Source organism: Sceloporus undulatus, chromosome 4 (genome assembly GCF_019175285.1).
Source record: "Sceloporus undulatus isolate JIND9_A2432 ecotype Alabama chromosome 4, SceUnd_v1.1, whole genome shotgun sequence".
Classification (NCBI taxonomy): domain Eukaryota; kingdom Metazoa; phylum Chordata; class Lepidosauria; order Squamata; family Phrynosomatidae; genus Sceloporus; species Sceloporus undulatus.
Genome location: NC_056525.1, coordinates 211,493,088 through 211,512,217, shown reverse-complemented (window position 1 = coordinate 211,512,217; position 19,130 = coordinate 211,493,088). Strand labels below are relative to the sequence as shown.

The 19,130-nt window shown below is 38.9% G+C and overlaps 1 protein-coding gene across 1 annotated transcript in view; it reads right to left on the bottom strand.

Annotated features, from left to right (window-relative positions):
* Positions 1 to 1,334: 1,334 nt before the first annotated feature.
* ZC2HC1A (zinc finger C2HC-type containing 1A) overlaps positions 1,335 to 19,130 on the bottom strand; it is a 38,859-nt gene continuing 21,063 nt past the window's right edge. The window contains exons 5-9 of the mRNA XM_042462179.1: positions 15,298 to 15,446; positions 13,767 to 13,842; positions 11,430 to 11,535; positions 6,503 to 6,613; positions 1,335 to 4,709 (exon numbers count right to left, since the gene is read on the bottom strand). Coding sequence (XP_042318113.1) covers positions 4,535 to 4,709; positions 6,503 to 6,613; positions 11,430 to 11,535; positions 13,767 to 13,842; positions 15,298 to 15,446 — 617 coding nt within the window. The 3' untranslated portion in view covers positions 1,335 to 4,534. The remainder of the gene's footprint in view (positions 4,710 to 6,502; positions 6,614 to 11,429; positions 11,536 to 13,766; positions 13,843 to 15,297; positions 15,447 to 19,130) is intronic.

Here is a 19,130-nt window from a genome sequence, read left to right as displayed (position 1 = left end):
GGGGACCTGGATAGTTAAAAGGTCCTCCTTGCCTCCATAGCCCTATCTGCAATTCAATATTTGCTTTAGATTTCGGATCCTCTAGCTTTCACACAGTATACTAGAGAATATTTATAATGGTGGCTGTCCATTTTCTGAATAATTTGTTCACTGGTGGATTTGGGAGGTACTAATATACAGGTAGTCTTTCCCAGTATGTTGAGCTATCATACCAACCAAAACAGCTATTGGCTGAGGATGGTAGGAGATTTAAAGTCCAATACAGGTGGAGGGCATGAGACTGGGAAAGGCTATTTTATCACTTATTTTTAGGTGACAGGGGCGGGGGTTGGAGGAGAGTTCTACAAGATGTTAAAGAGGTAACAATGACTTAGGTTATTCTTCATTGTTAGGACAGCTTCCCTCTATGGTGGTGCTGTTTTGTGTCGATGCATTTGTGGTATAAGACATTTTGGTTATTTAATATAAAAAAGCAGGTGCATATTTTATAAATATATGGTATTTTGAACACTTGTTGTCATTTTTTTCTATAAAGGCTAGCACACACAACAATCTCCATTACACACTAGCATCTGGTCTTGAGTATTAAACTTCATTTTGTTTTGTAGCAGATATATGCCAACAGTTGATTAAAACATACCTCTCCTCCTCCTCCTCACCCCTTTTCCCCTATGAGCAGTGGCCTCATTTCTACTCATGAGAAACTCTTCAAAAATCATTTTGTAAGCATTAAAATCCAGGCCAGTTAGTTACAGTTCAAAAAACGTTCTTTTCCAGTTAAATGCAACTGTAGGTGAAACAGCCAAAGAATTCTGTCACTATTGGAAATTTAAGTCTATTTCCATCCAAAATAGTAACTCTGTGTAGAAAGATTTTAACATTTTGCAACACTTTTCAGATAACTGGAGTTTATAGCAGGACCCCATCTGGGCTGAAATTGTTTGAAGTGGGAAGGCTGAAGTTTTCAATATTTTCAAAGATATATGTGCCACGTCACTGGCTCTTTCACACTAAACAATTATAACACTATGATTTATTTGACAATCCTGGATTTTGTAGTTTGGTCTGTGGCACCAGAGTCCTCTGGCTGAAAATGCTAAATATTATTCTTTAACTATGAACCCAGGATTCCATAGGATGTTGCTATGGCAGTTAAAGTAGAATCCTAGTACTACAGCTGTGTATTGTGGATGGGCCTCAGGTTTCAGTAAGCTTGCCCATCTCACATTCTATTTAGATACTGAGCAAGTAAGACTAGACCTTGAAAGCCAATATAGTGGTAATATGGCTGCTGCCAGCATTATTAATAAGCTACATGAAGAAGGAACAATGTATCTGTATGCAACAAGTTATTTTATTTTAAACAAAGGACTAGGTAACATATTAAGCATTTACAGACTGTTTACAGTGAAAATGAACGTGGGGGGGGGGGAACAAACATAGGTACAACAAAGAGTAAAAAGGTCACATAACTGGTAGAAATCATTCTTGCTAATTACAAGAGAACAAAAACAATGATATAATATACTGAAGATACTAGGCAGATTCAACACGAAATATGTGTTGTTAGGTATGTGTAATAAAACATCTGTAGAAACACAAGAAAACACAATACAATTATATTGGATCTTTGGTGAATGAAGATACACGTGAAATATCACCAAATAACTGATGGCCAAAACAGAACATCTCTAGTTAGTATTTCACCATAAGGTTTGAATACACATTTCCTTTTCAGGTACAAAGACTGGTCTCTGTGTCACTGTCATTAGAACAATATATTCAAACATGGAGATTAATCCCTGTGATTAAAAATATGAAACAACCCTGAGTGAATTGTTAAATATAATGAGCTTGTCTCTCTGCGAAGGCTAGTGTGTACATGATGTAGAATAATATGTCTGATGTAGTGTCCATATACATTTTTAAAAAACCCCAGTTAGATAGCTGTTTCAAGAATACCAACATACTCGTAAATTTAAAAATACAACCCAGTTCTCCTAAAGGTCAGTGGTAAAATCCCCACTGATTGTTTGAATTAAACCCTTTACCTTGCTATCATGTAAGAATAATGTTGATTTAATCCACTTTCTAGGTAACAAAAAGCCAAAGGGAATGTTTTGGGAAACTTTCTTCTTCTTCTAAGGATTACAGGAGAGGACAAAAATACCTCTGAACTTTAGTATCTGGCTAGGATCACAGCTCTGTGCATGCTTATAATGGCTGCACATACAAGGAAGGTCTGGATGCCTCTCATATTCCCCTTTGACTCAAGTCTACTCTTGATGTCAAATGTCAAGAATGCTTTTCAAATAGAGAATTATGCCCAAAAACTGGGACCCTGAGAATCTCCAGCCATTGCATGGAACCCTGTGTTACATCTTTTTAAATGTCCCTCACCAGTGAAATCTTTATCACAAAATGGAGGAGCTTTGTAGGTCTAAACAGAAAATGGGGTAGGGACCCATTCAGAAACATATTGGTCCATCCTCAATTGATCCCAATTATAAAATAACAACTGAAATGTAAAGACAGTGAACACTTATCATGAAAGGATACAAAACAGCTAATTGATTCAAAGATGATATCTTCCGCTAACATCAGTTATATTTTCATAATGCTTAGCTAGGACCCATTTACTGATACTTTTTAAATTTCTAGCACAGACAAGCCCATATAAAACATTCACTCTAAATAAAATCTTAAAATGGTGGCTTCAACTGTTGAATCAAGTCAGGTTGATCATACCCATTGCAGAATGATCATCAAAAATCAGTATTAACAATTAATACCTCATTACTCCAAATCCATATTTTCAAAGTGCAACTGCTAAAGTACTGTACTTTTAATGCCCCCTCTCCCTCTAAAATTCTAACAGTCTATAACATCATAGATAGAAAGCAAAACTGGCCATCTGGGTACCAGATGAAATCTTCATAATGAAGATTTAAAAAAATATCTGGATGGAATACATAAGAAAAGGATACAGTAATGTGTGTGTGTGTATGCGTGCGCACAAACCTCCCAACCCCCCACAATTCTATACATCATGGTCTCTCGCTTCCTTATCAGTTCAGTTCCACTATATATAGCTATTATAAACACACCCACTAAACATTATACAACAGCATAGTATTAGCTATTTCTCTATAATTCAAACTGGGTAGTAGCACAAAATTGAGTGGGGGCATTGCACATTAAATGCTTTTTAAAAGAAAACCTAAGGTCCACAGATATAATTTCACACCAATGACCTTCATTCTAATAATCCAGGAGCTGCCATTTTTCATCATGAAGCATATGGAAGTGTATGTAAAGTAAAAGTAGGAAAAAGGAATGTGGTCAGATAAATATATTTCCAGTTGGCAATAGACACACTGAGCACAAATTAAAAATACTGAAAACAAACTTTAAACCTAGATTCATAAATGTGCACTGTTGGGCTCAATGCTACAAAATGCTTGGCTGGAAGCTTAAATTTTACTATTCTTGGGCTGACAATGGCTTAGAAGGAGCAGTCCAAAATTAAATGAACAAACTAATCTGGGGGAAAGACATAATAAAATGAAGTGGGATTCATCACCAAGTGAAAAAACAAAATGTAAACTATTTTAACAGAATCATCTTAATACTGAGACAGGGGAAGACCTTCAATGTGCTGTTCAAAATGGCATGAAGACAAAAATGTATTTTGGGTGTCTCAGTCTAAACTCATTTTTTCCAAATCAATAAACTGACAAGGTATTTCTATTCTTACTTTTATTTTGCAGTCACATCTCTATATTTGAGAATTGGGGGAATAATGTAAATCACAACAAACATCTCATTTATGCCTTCCTTTCTGAAGGGAGGATACGTATGTGAAATCCTTAGCACTTTTATTTAAAGAAGAAAACATGAAAAATGGAAAGGAGAAATCTTACATCACACATAAGGGACATACCTGTACACACATCACTATATAGTCATTTGGAAGCAGGCTTGAGAAGAATATAAATTGATCAGTTAGAATAACAGATTTGAATTAACCAACCAATTTAAATTGAACCTATTTCTGTGATTAATGAGATTTATAAGGACTCATCAAGCCATCAGATGACTTGTAAGAGCATCATCCAGTGTCTATATAAAATAAATTCTATGATGTAATACTACTTTAAACCAGTACTGTTCATGTAAAATTACTTCTGCAGTAGAACATGTTCTTTAAACCAGATGCTTCAGGACAAAAATTAGGGGGAAAATTACAATGGATATAATACAAAGAAAGATTACAAGAATGCTCCTACTTCTTGGGTTAATATTTTGATCCATTAAAGGTATTTCCAATAGTTTCTCAAGAATACCTTCTTCAATGGCACAGTTTAGGTACCTCTGTTTTTATATACAGTATATTTATATATCTATATAAATTACTTTGCAACCAAAAACCATTGCTTTCAGAATATTACTAAGGTGTTTTAGTGTGAGTTCTAATAAGGAAGTATCACAGAGATTTCCATGCAGTCAAAGCAAACATGCTGTATATAAACATTCACAAAACCATTCTTCGAACTCCACATTCACAGCAGAATTTTGCAGATTCAACTGGGTATTTGGCGCCACATTCGTAACAGAATTTTGGTAACTGTGCAGGTGAGTTTCCCTCATTGCTTTTGGAACTTCCTCCATTGACAGAAGATGAGCCATCACCACTCTCATATCCAGTCCTTCATCAAGCATAAATAATTAATTAAAATATTACAAAGGTTAGATAAATAAATGTTTATGCATGATATATTAAGTATCCATTCTAACCACTGCCACATAACACCTCTTCAGTTTAAAATATGTGGCCTTTTTACAAAACTCTCAAACAAACCACTTCACAAGACTAATTGTAATTTGATTAAACAACTGATTCACTGTAAAACTGCAGTCTGGTGGATTAAATTGGATCCTTGCTATACACATTTTTATCTGTTTCCCCCAACGAAGATTGAAGTCAAATTAGTAGGAACCATCCCCATTTAAAATAAAGTGAAATATAAGATCAAAAATGACATAAAATCCAAGTTCTGTGACTGTGATTGCTCTCAGTTTGCCCATTTTGCTAATTAGTCATCCCACAAGGCTATTATGGGACTGCTGATGAAGTGTTGCCCAAAGACTATGTTTAACTCCTTTTTTCTGTGCATTTTCCCATGTTGCATATCCCTCCATGTAGAATTGGTATTACAGTGGTACCCCGGGTTACGAAATTAATTCGTTCCGCCGCCGCTTTCGTAACCCGGAATACTTCACAAGCCGAAAAACCCATAGGCGCTAATGGGGAAAAGCCGCGATTTCGTGTGAAATAGCGCCGAAAAGCACCAAAATTTTCTTCGTAACCCGAAATAACCTTCGTAACCCGGAACAGTTATTTCCTATGGGATTTTTTCGTATCCCGGAAATTTCGTAACGTGGGTATTTCGTATCCCGGGGTACCACTGTACTTTTATTGATGATGATGAAGAGAAATAGAGGAATGAGTCTTGCTCTGATTTGTTTCTTTCCAGCTAAAAATAGGTCAAGAAATGGTAGAGAAGGAAAAGCTTTCACCCAAGCAAAACTTTGCAGCTTTTAGAAGCAATCTTAACAGAACTATCACAAGAATCACTAATATGAAAGCAGCTTTATAATTGCTTATTAAGAAAATATATTATTGCTTTTTGCAAGTAGAGTATCCTGTACCCAAAATGCTTGGGACCAAAAGGGTTCTGTGTTACAGCTTTTTTAATACCTGTATTTCCATATACAAAATGGGACTGAGGAGCTGTGAAATGGCAGGAATCTAAGCACAGTGCTTGGTGTGAATCCATGCCTCCCACAATTTCACAGATTTGTGTCTCTCCCCAGTTATGTCTGTCTTCAGAATCGCAAATACAGTGCTCCCTCGGGTTACGAAATTAATTCGTTCCGCGGCTAATTTCGTAACCCGAAAACCTTCGTAACCCGAATTGCCATAGGCGCTAATGGGAAAAAAAGCCGCGGCTCCGCCGCGGCTCCATTTAAAACAGCGCCGGCGTTTTTTCGTAACCCGAAAAAACGTTCGTAACCCGAAACAATAAATCCCTATGGGATTTATTCGTATCCCAAAAAATTCGTAAGCTGGGTAATTCGTATCCCGAGGTACCACTGTACAGTATAGGAACAAACATCAAAAAGGTTTGGATTTTGGAATTCCAGATAACAGATACTCAACCTGCTATTGTTTTCTTTTCAAGGATCATATGCTCTTGTAGAAGACTATGAGTAGTCAAAACAACTATTATTTATTCCACTTAAACTTCCACGTCAAGCCCATTTGCCCATGAATTGTTGCTTACTGTATCATCCTCCCACACCAAGCGACTATGCTAAATGATACCTTTATTTCTGCATTATTTCCAGGTCCCTTCCCATTATAGACTTAAAATTCAGAATTTGTAAGCTATTTTATTCCCAAAACAACTATTTTGTTTTACAAGCCTGCAAAAATTACCTGTTTAAGTAGCTTTCAGAACTGTATGCTTTTTTTTTGTTTGCCATTATGCTCACACCAGCATTTCTGTTCATATTACCAGGTGCTACCATCTTCGATTTCAAGGATCCTCTGAAAAATAATATTAATTCAAGGGATAAGATGAAATTTAGCAGCACACAAATCCTTAAGGCCCAATCCAATTTTTAACATACAACATTTAGCATGGCTTTCTGTTCAGAGGAGGCAGTGTAGAGAACTGGTAACAGGGGTTTCTTGTAGGCAGAGCAATGTAAACAGAGGGTAGGATCAGATAGGGGACTAGACTGGGGTGGATCACCATTTCATTGCCAGAAAATAGTTTCAGGTTATAGATTTTTTTTAAAAAAATGGGAGGAGAAAACTCTTGTAATGTTTCAGTCCGAGATATGAGGATGAAATAAAGGTTCAGCCTGGTTAGTATGCATTCCTCGTAGTAAATGGGCCCAACCTTTCTTGGCTTCCACTATCAAACCAGACTGTGTTCAGAATGGTATGGTGGTTCAACGTCTCACCTAAATTACTGGTAAGCTTTTTCAAGAGCGTTTCTCAAAATCCATTCTAGATTCACTAGCTCATGTTTCTGTACAAACATTTTGTTTTTTAATTGAGTTATACATTCCTTACCTCAAAAGAATTTAAAAATGACAAATTCAAATGCAAGAAAAGAGACTGCTACTAAACATGAGAAAGACCCTTCTGATGATAAGTGCTGTTTATCAGTAGAACAGACTACCTTGGAAGGTGGTGGACTCTCCTTTTTTGGAGGTCTTTAAACAGAGACTGGATGGCCATTTCTCAGCCATGGTTTAGCTGTGTATTCCTGCATGGCAGGAGATTGGACTGGATGGTCCTTGAGGTCTTTTCCAGCTCTATGATTCCACGACTCCATGATGACAGAAATGGGGGGAAATGTCATATATTGGCAGGAAACAAACAAAACTTCCTACATCTCAGCAAAAGTACATTAAATTCAAAATATGCAACCACCACGTACATGGTATGTTATCAAACTAAACAATGTTCTTGATTAGTAAAATCAGACAGCTATTTCAAATTAATTCCTTAATTTCATTTAAAAAAATGATATATACCATATATACTCGACTATAAATCGACTCATGTATGAGTCAAGGGCAGGTTTTGGATCCAAAATTACAGATTTTGATCTGACCTGTGGATAAACAGAAGGTAAAACCTAAAGGCACAAAAACGATAAAGCTAAGAAAAATGATGCCAAAGAACATAAATGTATTACAAAATTCTGGCAGGTATAACTGTTTGTGCTTTTCCAACCTAGGCAACGAAAAAGGTCAGAAATGGAGCCATTGTGGACAGAGTAGAAGGAACAGAGTAGAAGGGCTTTTCAAGCTGTGGATAATTGACAGAGTTGGTGCTTGTTTTAGGTGCTCCTGGGATGGACTACGCTCTCACCTTTCACCACTCTCCCCAAGGAAAGAAACTGGTTCCTTTTTTTTTTTACCTGTGGATAAGTTGACCCAGTTTTTAATGTTTTTAGACTTATGCATGAGTATATACAGTAAAAGCTACTGAATAAGTTTGTATCTGCTTCTCATGCAGAGGACATATATTGCCATCTAGAGGACAAGAACAAAACATGAAAATTTTAGCACACTAAGAGATTCCATGTCTGTTAAGTGTGCTAAATAGTCATTCAGTGGTCCAGAACACTTAAATCTGGCTTCAAAAGGAAATCTCAAAATAGAGAGCATCTGCGAAAGGAAGTTCACAGAAAAACCAAGAGGCTCAAACCTCTCTGGAACAGTGGGGGGTTTTCAAAACCATTTAGAGAAGTTCAAGCAGATACATACCATAAAATAGGAAATGTAACACAATGACCAAGGGGATCCTGTTTGTTAACAATATTATAATGCATTTTACGACTGGTTTTAATCATGGCTAGCTGTCCTAAGTGCTGTGTAAACACCAACATCACAACAGGTATATTTTTCTATAAATACAATGTGTGTCCAGCACCTCTTCTCTTAAATCTCTGGTTTTTGGTTTAGGCACATGGATCTGATTGTTCTGTAAAATGGTAGCTTAATACAGGCTCTTAGACTGAGGATGATCAAAAGGTAAATTGACAGGGTCAAATTCAGTGCTTTAAGCAGGTAGAATCCTGCAAAATTAATCCTCTGGAACTAACCGACATAATCCATATCACAGCATGCTACAAGCAGGGAGCAGAATTAATCTCCCTGAGCTTCACAGACACTGTTCCACCATTCCTAGCCCTAGAGACATATGAAAGGATCTCCCTTCATTCCAATTGCTACCACCCTGGCATTGAAGGGAGAGAAGAACTGGCAGTATCTGCTGGACTTGGTCCCCTTCCCCACTGCCATTCCCTTCTCCTTTTGTGTCATATCTTTTTAGTTTGTAAGCCTGAGGACAGGGAACTGTCAATAATATGTAAGCTGCTCTGAGAATCTCTGTGGCTAAAGAGCAGGGTTAAATACTCGTAAATAAAAATAAAATAAAGCAAGATGCAGCCACTTGTAAGATATGCCAAAGGTATTCAAAGAACAGATGGTGCAAGATGACTCAGGCAACTGAACCTCTTGGAATGATTTCACCTCATACTGTAATGGAAAGGATCACTGTCTATGACATATTGGGAAAAAATGTCTCCAGATTAAAATAAAACCCAAATGAGAAGTCAAAAATAGATTATTTACAGATTGCTCACAGCTGAATTTATATGGCACCTTAATAATGTTACCCAAGAAAACTTGTTTCTTCAGAAGTATTGGATAGGTGCCTGTTTTCCTTGTCACTCTTTTGATGATGAAAGTAGTGGAGGCTGAAAGCTTCCATGTCAAGGAGGCATCCTTGGCACTGAACCCTATTTCCAAAACAGGTTCAAAACCTAGATAAATCCTTGTATTCTGCTGCTCCAGAGACTAGGACCTGGAGCAATGGATGCAAGTTACAGAAAAAGAGATTCCACCTCAATATTAGGAGGAACTTCCTGACAATAAGAGCTGTTCGACAGTGGAACACACTCCTTCGGCATGTAGTGGCGTCTTCTTCCTTAGAGGTCTTTAAGCAGAGGCTAGATGGCCATTTGTCGGGGATGCTTTGATTGAGATTTCCTGCATGGCAGGGGGTTGGATTGGATGGTCTATGATTCTATGACTAAAATGGAGAGCTGATTCACTGCCACAATGACACGAATACCACCAGCTGCCACTGAACGAAAACAAATTTTCAGCTGCCATGCAAGAACTTGAAGAAAACAAAGCTTGCACATGGTCAGAAGCACTCTGTTTCTTAATTTTAAGCGTGAGCAAAGATGTTACTGTTTCCCAACAGTACATGTGAAGATCCTTTTCCGCTCATATACCTCCCTTTTCCAGATGCGTGTTTATTCCACATAAATTCTCCTACACAGGAGTGTCGTTTTCGCTTGAGAAATACTGGGGATGCATGGCTGTCTCTGCTATCATATCCAGTTCGACCCAATCTCCATTACTTCTCCTCCCAGCTGAGCCCAGCAAATGAGTGCTTACATCTCTTTATGGTCTTTTACCCCTGCTTATCCATTTGATTTTACAGTAATTTCTTTGGTTTCTTTTATTTCTCTTTCTTCTCTAAGTGACCTATCTTACCAATCTTTAATGCTGGCCAAAAGACAGAGGAACAAAGTTTGTACCTGTTCTGTGAAATGTTTGCATAACATCCCTTCCCACACAATCTTTTCCATTAGTAATTTTCAAGATTAAATGTGAAGACTACAAGATAAATGCCTTGTTTCTGACAATTCAGGCTGTTTCAACACACAAAAAAGGTTCCAACAAGGAACTTTCAAGTACAGTATTGCTTCTCACCTTCAAAACAAAAGTGAAACAAGTGCTTTTTAGATGGGGTGGAGTATGTAATTTCCACAGAAAAATATCTGTACAAAGCTAGCATCTTTTCCCATTGACAAGCAAAAGTACACACACAGTCGCCCCTCCATTTTCACGGGGACCTGTTCCTGACCCCCCTGCGAAAATGGAAATTGGTTTGAATGGCAGTGTGTGCCCATGGGCGCATACTCCATTTTGTCCCCCTCTGTTTGCCACCCACAAATGGGCAAGGGATGCAGACTTAATGTCCGCAAAAACGGAGGGGTGACTGTATACTCAGAACGAACACAAAACAACTGGCTGATATTAAAAAAAAAACACCTTACCATAGTGGCCAAAGTATAGCCCTCCAGATGTTGTAGGACTTTAACTCCCAACACTCCTTATCCTTGACTATCCTGGCTAGAGCTTAGGGGAGCTGCAGTCCAACAATATCTGGAAAAACAATCTTTGGCCATCCCTGCCTTCTGTGAACTCCAGGAAGGCCATGACCTGTAAGCCTGAGGGCAGGGAACTGTAGTCTGGAATTTACATAAAACAGTTAGTTTGTAAAACCAACATCACAAGGAACATGTTTCTTGAATGTATGTGTATGTATATGTGCCTTCAAGTCGCTTGTTGCCGCTAATATCACACTGATGGAAAAGGAACCCGTGGAAGCAAACTTCCCCCTCATTCACCTTCTTCATTCCCCGCCCTCCCCTAGGATGCAATACACAGGACTGGCATATGTTGTGTCACAAGAGTTCTCTCTAAAACTAGATGGAGATATCTTCTGGAGGTAGAACTTCCTTTACCAAGAGCTGCCCTCATCTGAACTTGAAGATGATTATTACCTTCTCTACCCTCCACGACACAGACAATTTGTATCAGGAAGGTGCCAAACCCTTTATTGTGGTTTTCTGGGGGATCTGGGCACTCTTGGGGGAAGGAGGAGTCAGAGAAGCTAGCTTCCAAGAACCTGCTTCTATCATCATGACACTGATGTCATCCTATGAAGTCTTAACTGAGCACAATATTAACAGTGCACTTACCCTGTTTGTGGGCTTGTCTTTGCCAGGTTTTTATGAGCTGGAGAAGAACTCTGGATTTTGGTTCCCATAGGTCCACTTTGTGGCATAATTTTATTTGCAGTTGAACCTTTCGATGTAAGCATAACAAACATCACTTCTGGGTCTAGTAGCTTTACTTTTTTTAAAAAATCCCACTTCACAACACCCATCATATGAATAAATAAACAAATGCAAATACAGAGAACTAATAGAAAAGCAGTAGTGCAAGGGGAGGGGGCTTTAATAGTCCCAACGAACCTGGTATTTTCCAGATTAACAGTGTAATTAAAAAAGTTGCTATGAGCTCTAATGGAAATAACACAAAGCAGGTACTTCACTTATTCGCCTTCTCCCTCCCAACTGCGTCCAATGAAGCAAATTCACAATAGGGGAGAATTTTTGGTTTACTATCAGTAAAACTTTAGAAAGCAATAAGGGCATAGGTTGAAAAGGAAGGGCTCCTGAACCTAGGCCAAGGTGATACATAATAGTAAGGAAAGAGGTGACCCTAGAATTCCTCAGCAGCAATCTTTTAGCATAAATATAGGAGACAGTGATTTGCTCACAACAATCCAGATAACATTATGGCTGAAGAATACAAATTGACATCACTGAAGACTAAAGCACTGTATACTACTCTACGCTGGTTCACTTTATTCAAAAAGCAAGCCAGAAACATTGGCAAGGTCAGTGGGGCCTTAGAAATCATCATAAAATAGATCTTAAAGCAAACTTGTGTGCCGACTACAAACCAGTGCCATGTCAGAGAAGGGCTGGCAAAACATCAGCACCACTGCAGTTCAGCCTGCCAGCCAATCGATGGTACAACTGCTCAAGTGGTCAGCTGTACCATTGACAAATGGCACACCCCATTGAGTGAAATGATGACGTTAAGTGAAACGACATCATATCACCAACTGTATAATGTAATTCTTATTCTTGTTTATTTCTAAAGCACTGTAAATGTACACAGCACTCTACATACAAATGATCAAATCGATAAAAATAAATATAATAAAAATAAAAATAATATACAGTGGTGCCTCGGGTTACGAAATTAATTCGTTCCGTGGCACCGTTCGTAACCCGAAAAGCCTTCGTAAGCCGAATTGCCATAGGCGCTAATGGGGAAAAGCCGCGATTCCGTGCGAAAAAGCCGAAAAAAGCACCAAAAGTTTTTTCGTAACCCGAAAAAACATTCGTAACCCGGAACAATGATTCCCTATGGGATTTTTTCGTATCCCGAAAATTTCGTAACCTGGGTATTTCGTATCCCGAGGTACCACTGTATACAACAACAAACTGGCTGAATCAACAGAGGGCTACCGAGGGAAGGGGGAGAAAGAGGCATGTACTAAGAGGTCTCCATTATTGTGCTGTTACAATGTCACTGGACGCACTGATGCACTGTATGGGCAGCTGATGGTTTGTGCGATCAGTTGGCCAGTTGTGTGGGAAGTGCAATGGGCTGGTGGCTGGGTGGGATGGGGGGGGGGGTTGGCAGCTGCTGGCAGTGCATCCATGTGTTTGTGCACATGTGTTTGCAGTGAAACAGAAAAAAATAATGGTGTGGCTTGTAGCTGTGAAAGCTTCATTTTGGCACATCCATCTTCTTAGAGTGAGGGGTGGTGCAGACTATGTGTCAGTTGTTGGTTCACTGTGGGAGCCGGCGGTGCGTGCATTCTCCCTGTGAATCAGGAAACTCCAAGGGAAAGTCTGCTTTTCTCTTCTGTCTGCTCAGGCCCTATGTTGTAACGAAGCAGCTCTTCTGAGTGTCAAACATGACATTTTTCAACACCTATCTGAATCCACGTTTTCAACACCTATCTGAACACCCAAGCTGAGTGTAACGAATGTGCTTTACTGAAGAGCTACAATAACCAGCCTCAAGTAAAAAGGATCTATTTGAAATTACTGTAGTCTGGAATTAACAAAAATATATACAAATGACACTAAGGCTCCTTACAGACAGGCCAAAATAAAGCTGCTTTGGGTCACTTTGGAGGTATGCTGTTTAAATGATGCATGTGTCCTAAGAGTCCAGAAGCCACGTCAAACCCATGCTCCAGTCCTAAGGACTGGAGCATGGCTTTGGTGTGGCTTCCAGACTCTTAGGAAGCATGTGTCATTTAAGCAGCATACCTCCAAAGTGACCCAAAGCAACTTTATTTTAGCCTGTCTGTACGGGCTCTAAGATACAGAAATGTCCCCCAAAGCTCTACAGAGATTCACATGTGCATTTTAAGTAGAATGCCCTATCACGTACTGTCCTGTGGTAGTATTAATTCAAGCATCTATAAAAAATTAAAAATACATTACTTGGCTGTGGTAAACGCGAAGAAGCAGGCGATATTGATCCTGTTGAAGGCATTTTCTTTACTGGTGTTGATTTGTACTGAAACAGACATGAAAGGATTCAATAGTCCAATCAATAAAATTACAGAGTTTTGCCCTCTTCCAGTTACATTTTTTTAAAAAAAAAATACTTGACAGCTTTTCTTCTCATAGAGTGTTTCTAAAAAAGTTTTAAGTACATCCTAACACGCCTGCCCAGTATTTTCATGTAAAAAAAAAGCCATGGGTAAGAGCAAATTTACTATGTGTTTATTTAGAACACATTTACCATGTTTCCAGTTTGACTTTACCAATGAAATGATGTACACTGGTTACCACAGCTAAAGAACTGCATTCCTGCTTACATAAAGAATTTTACCAGTGTTTTAAATAGAGGTTGGGGAGAAGAACTGAGCCAGATCATTGGTTCAAACTATTTACTATTGTCTACAATATGATAAGATTTTCTCAGCTTTCAGCAGATCTAAATGAAAAACATAGACTCTGCCACATGGCTACAGGTCATCCCTACTGAACTACGAAACATGTCTATGCAAACATAATCAAGAGTAATATACACTGAAGAAACATATGAAAGACATAGAGTAATATCCTTATTGAGTCAGAAAGCTATTCTTTGAGCCTCAGTTTAACAGTAAATAGGAGTGCCTCCAGGTGCAGAAATTTACAAATTGTAAGCCGCTCTGATAGCCTTGGCTGAAGAGCAGGGTATAAATAAATAAATAATAATAATAATTATATAAAGAGTGCGAATCTGATCACATTAAAGCATTGAATTCACTATCCTAAGATGACATGACCAACAACTTGAGAAGGCTGTCAAAGGATACTAACCATGAAAAAGACTACCAGTGACTATTAGGTGACAAGAAATAGCAAGACCCTCAATACCATTTGCTGGGAAGCAAGAGAAGGATAAATCTACTGCCTTCACACTTTGCTTGTGGACTTTCCATAGACATCTGATTGGCCCCTGTGAAAACCAGGATGTTGGCCTTTGGTCTGATATAGCAGGGCTATATTCTTATGTCCCCAACTGTTTAACACTTTTAACAGTTATGGTATTTGACTGTCGTGTGAATTTTGTTATGATGAAAGACTCTGAAATACTTTGCACATTAAAAATGATATAGATTAAAAAAAATTGGAGCAGAAATCAATTTTCACCAAGCCCCTTTCAGATTGAAAGGCCTTTTATTATTATCACTCGTTGGTTTATTAGTTTGTGTGCATTTTAAAAAATGTGCAATGAAAGTAACACATGCATGAAATTTCCTCTCTTTCCATTTCTCTGAAAACTTTTAAATAGCAATTTGCATATTGGTGCCTGCCTGGTCTCTTCACAGTGTTTGTTAATTTTGGTTTTGCTTCCTGAATATCTAAAAGAAATAGTATTCTAAAGCTGTTATTATTTAACTTCAGGCTAGATTCTGATCAAAGAGAAAAAACCCACCAAAGTTATTGATTGGGTATGGAGAAGCACAACCCATTTTACCTGTGTTCGAGTAGGAAGCTTCCATTTAATTTCAGTAACTACTTTTCCTTTATTGGTAATACGAGCTGCCTGTTCTTTACAAAAATTGATATGTCGATCAGCTGCATTTTCATTAAATCTTCTCTGGCAGTACGGGCACTGGATGTAATCTATATTCAGCAGCAGCGTGAGATAAGAATGATAATACAGATATACACATTAATTTATTCACCCATTTTTACTCCAGCTTGCTCATAAGTCACTCAGCAAAATACACACAAAATTACTCTCTGTAACTCACCATAAATTAATAAAACAGCATCATAAGGTAATTATATGCTTGAAGTCAGTAGTGAAATACCACAATCAATTAAGAATCAACAACACTGGCACTTTCCAAAGCCTTCCCAAATGAATTTTTCTTCATTATGCACCGTAAAGCCAGCAGCGAAGGGAAAATGGGAACCTCTTAAAAGAGAGCAATTTCCATGGAAAGAATCCTGTGCAAGAATCCCAAGTCTAGCTTCTGAGTATTAAAGCAGTAAAGGAAATTATTCAGAAAGTGATGGAAGCACAGAAAATAGAAGATATCTGAAATTGTGCTCTTTTAGAAAGCCTACTCCAAGATCTTTTAGTCTTTTGAAAGTAAGAATCAGCATCTTAAATTCTTATGGAAATGAATTTGTATGTCATATCAATTATCTTGATACCAGGGTAATGTAACTCCAGTAACTAGTTACTATCAAAATCCATATGCAATTTTTTAACCAGTGGTAGCTTTCAGTGATTAAAAAAAATCATTCATTTAATTAATAGCTTGATTTTCTCACAACCTGGGACCCAAAACAGCTTATAACAAAGTTAAAACCATTTAAAACCAAAATCCTTATGACAAAGTTTTTTTAAAAAAAAAACATGCAATTAAGCCATTATATTAAAACAGCATTAATTGAAAAATAAAACAATGCATTTTTAAAAATACAGCACCACCACATAAAGACTCTTTTCCAGAACGAATTGTCAGGTTAATCCTCAGAAGCAGCTCCAGTTGTAGCTTGGTATAACAGTCTAATCATGACATCATCAGAATATATATGAGAGTATCCAAACCACTGTCTCTGTTTTATTGATGTGAACTGGTTTAGGAGCGGGTAATTGTTTGAAGACTGAGATATAAGTAAATAAAACAGCACTCTGCCTGGAGAGAGCTTTGATGGCAAACTACAGAAAACTGGAAAAAGGCAGACTTTTTACAGATGGCACTCGGACATCCAAATATCATGTTAGGTGAAGAAAACTCCTCTCCTTTGAAAAGTTTGTGGTCCCAGGGCAGGGAATTTGTCTGTTGTCAATTACCCACCTCTTCTGTTTGGATTAAGCTTACATTTAAGTGGGAACTCACAAACTCTCACTTGGTCAATGGTGAAGTTAGCAAGGGAGTAGACTGAATCTTTCTAAGACCATGATCCAAAACTACAAGTTACTAAAGCTGAAACTCATCCAAACAAACACAATTGGTGTATGCATGGAATACCTTCAGAAGCCAACGTGAAACTGAATGACTTTATCTGCAAAATTTGAAATAAATAAATTACCAAGAACTCTCAAGATTTGTTCCTGTTCACACTGAGAGCACAACTGGAAGAGAAAACTAGCTAGAAAAGTTCTGCTGGAAAACACTGCAAAGATGCAAGGGTAATGTGAGAAATATACATTTGCATGTATGAAAATGAGAAGAAGAGCTTTCACATCACTGGCAAGGAATGTACCTTTACGTGAATTCAAGAACTAGTTTTTGTGAGGCTTCCTGCCAATTTCTCCCACTGCCATTATGCTTTTTTCCTTATCGCTCATGTTCACTCAGTGAACATGTTACCCCCCCCCCCCAGAAGTCCTCATCACTCCCTACATTCCCTAAGGCTGATGGAAATTTCAGCCTAACAGCATCTGGAGGGCCAAAAATTTCCTGACTATGACATAATAAAAAGCTCCAGATTTTGCTGAACTTCAGGCTTTTTTCTACATTATATTCACATGTTATAGGCATGTTCCTACAATCCCAAGTCTTAAAAGCCCTGGTGGCACAGTGGTTCAATGCCTGTACTGCAGCCACTCACTCACAATTCATAAGGTTGTGAGTTCAACACTAGTCAGGCAGGGCTCAAGCTCGACTAAGGCTTGCATCGTTTGAAGTAGCTAAACTGAGCACCCATGTTGTTGGGGGCAAATAGCTTACAGTTGTAAACTGCTTAGAGACTGCTTAGGTGGTATATAAATGAAGCTGCTATTGCTAAAAGGGTCAATAGGAATCTTACACAAACTGTTGTGTACCAAGGAACTGGGGGTGGTTGGAATATCCATGTTTTTTTCTTCAGCATTACAATTTGAGAGATAACAATGACTCAGTCTAAGGTCTGGGAGGAGTAATAACAAAACAGCACAGGATGACCATAGCCAGGCCTCTGTGAAAACCAAGTTAAAAAGGCATTTTTAAATTGGTTTTCACAGACATCTGGTGTCCCTCAGGGAGCTATCTTGTCCCCCACTTTGTTTAACATTTACATGAAACCGCTGGGAGAGATCACCCGGAGACATGGGGCACGGTGTTATCAGTAGGCTGATGACACCCAAATATGCTTCTCTGTGCCTCCGACTGATGCAGTGACTAAGGATGGAATCTCTCCTCTGAATGCCTGCCTAGAGTCGGTAATGGGCTGGATGAGGGAAAACAAACTCAGTTTGAATCCAGAGAAAACGGAAGTACTCGTGATAGGTTCCCCATGCCCGAGGAAGGAAATTTATCCACCTGTCCTGAATGGGGTCACACTTCCCCTGAAGGATGAAGTTCGCAGTCTAGGAGTACTTCTGGACTCGTCTCTGCAGTTGACATCTCAAGTAGATGCGACAGTCAGAAGTGCTTGCTATCAACTTCGGTTGATACGCCAACTGCGACCCTACCTGGACCAAAGGGACCTTGAAACTGTGGTACATGCTCTGGTAACCTCTCGCTTAGATTTCTGTAATGAGCTCTACCTGGGGCAACCCTTGTACCAAACTCGGAAGCTTCAGTTAGTACAAAATATGACAGCCAGATTGGTCACCGGTGCTTCCAGGTTTGACCATATAACACCTGTTCTGAAAGATCTGCACTGGCTGCCTATTCGCTTCCGAGCACAATACAAGGTGTTGGTTATTACCTATAAAGCCCTACATGGCATGGGCTTGAGTTACTAGAGGGACCTCATCTCCCCATATAATCGGCCCTGCACACTCAAAACAACTGGGAAGAACTTGCTGGAAATTCCACCTTCTAAATATGTTATTACATCCTAGATGGCCTTCTCAGTAGCGGCCCCACAAATCTGGAATAGTCTCCCCGAGGAGCTCCGTCTGATCACCCCCCTGGAAACATTTAAAAAGAGGCTTAAAACCTTCCTCTTCTGTAAAGCCTTCCCCTCTGGAAAATGAAGTTACAGTCCGTCCTCGCCTTACGCGGGGGATCCGTTCCGAGCCCCATTGGAAACAATGGGGCTTGTGCGCAGCGGCGCGGGCGCGCGCAGGGCACAACGGGCGCGCGTGCCCATTCAATTGAATGGGACGCGTCACCCCACGTGCGCCCCGTGGCTTGAGCACGTATGCTCAAGGCCGCGTATGGCATGCCTGCGTATGGCGCGGGCGCACTGTATGTACTTGATCCCATCGACTCTCTGCCTCACTCTATCCAATGATTGTTTTTATATCTGTATATTGTACATTGTGTTGTTGGTTTTTATCTATTTTATGATATGTTTGTAATTGGTTTTAATTCTATGTAAACCACTTTGATCTTTTGGAAAAGCGGTATATAAATAAAA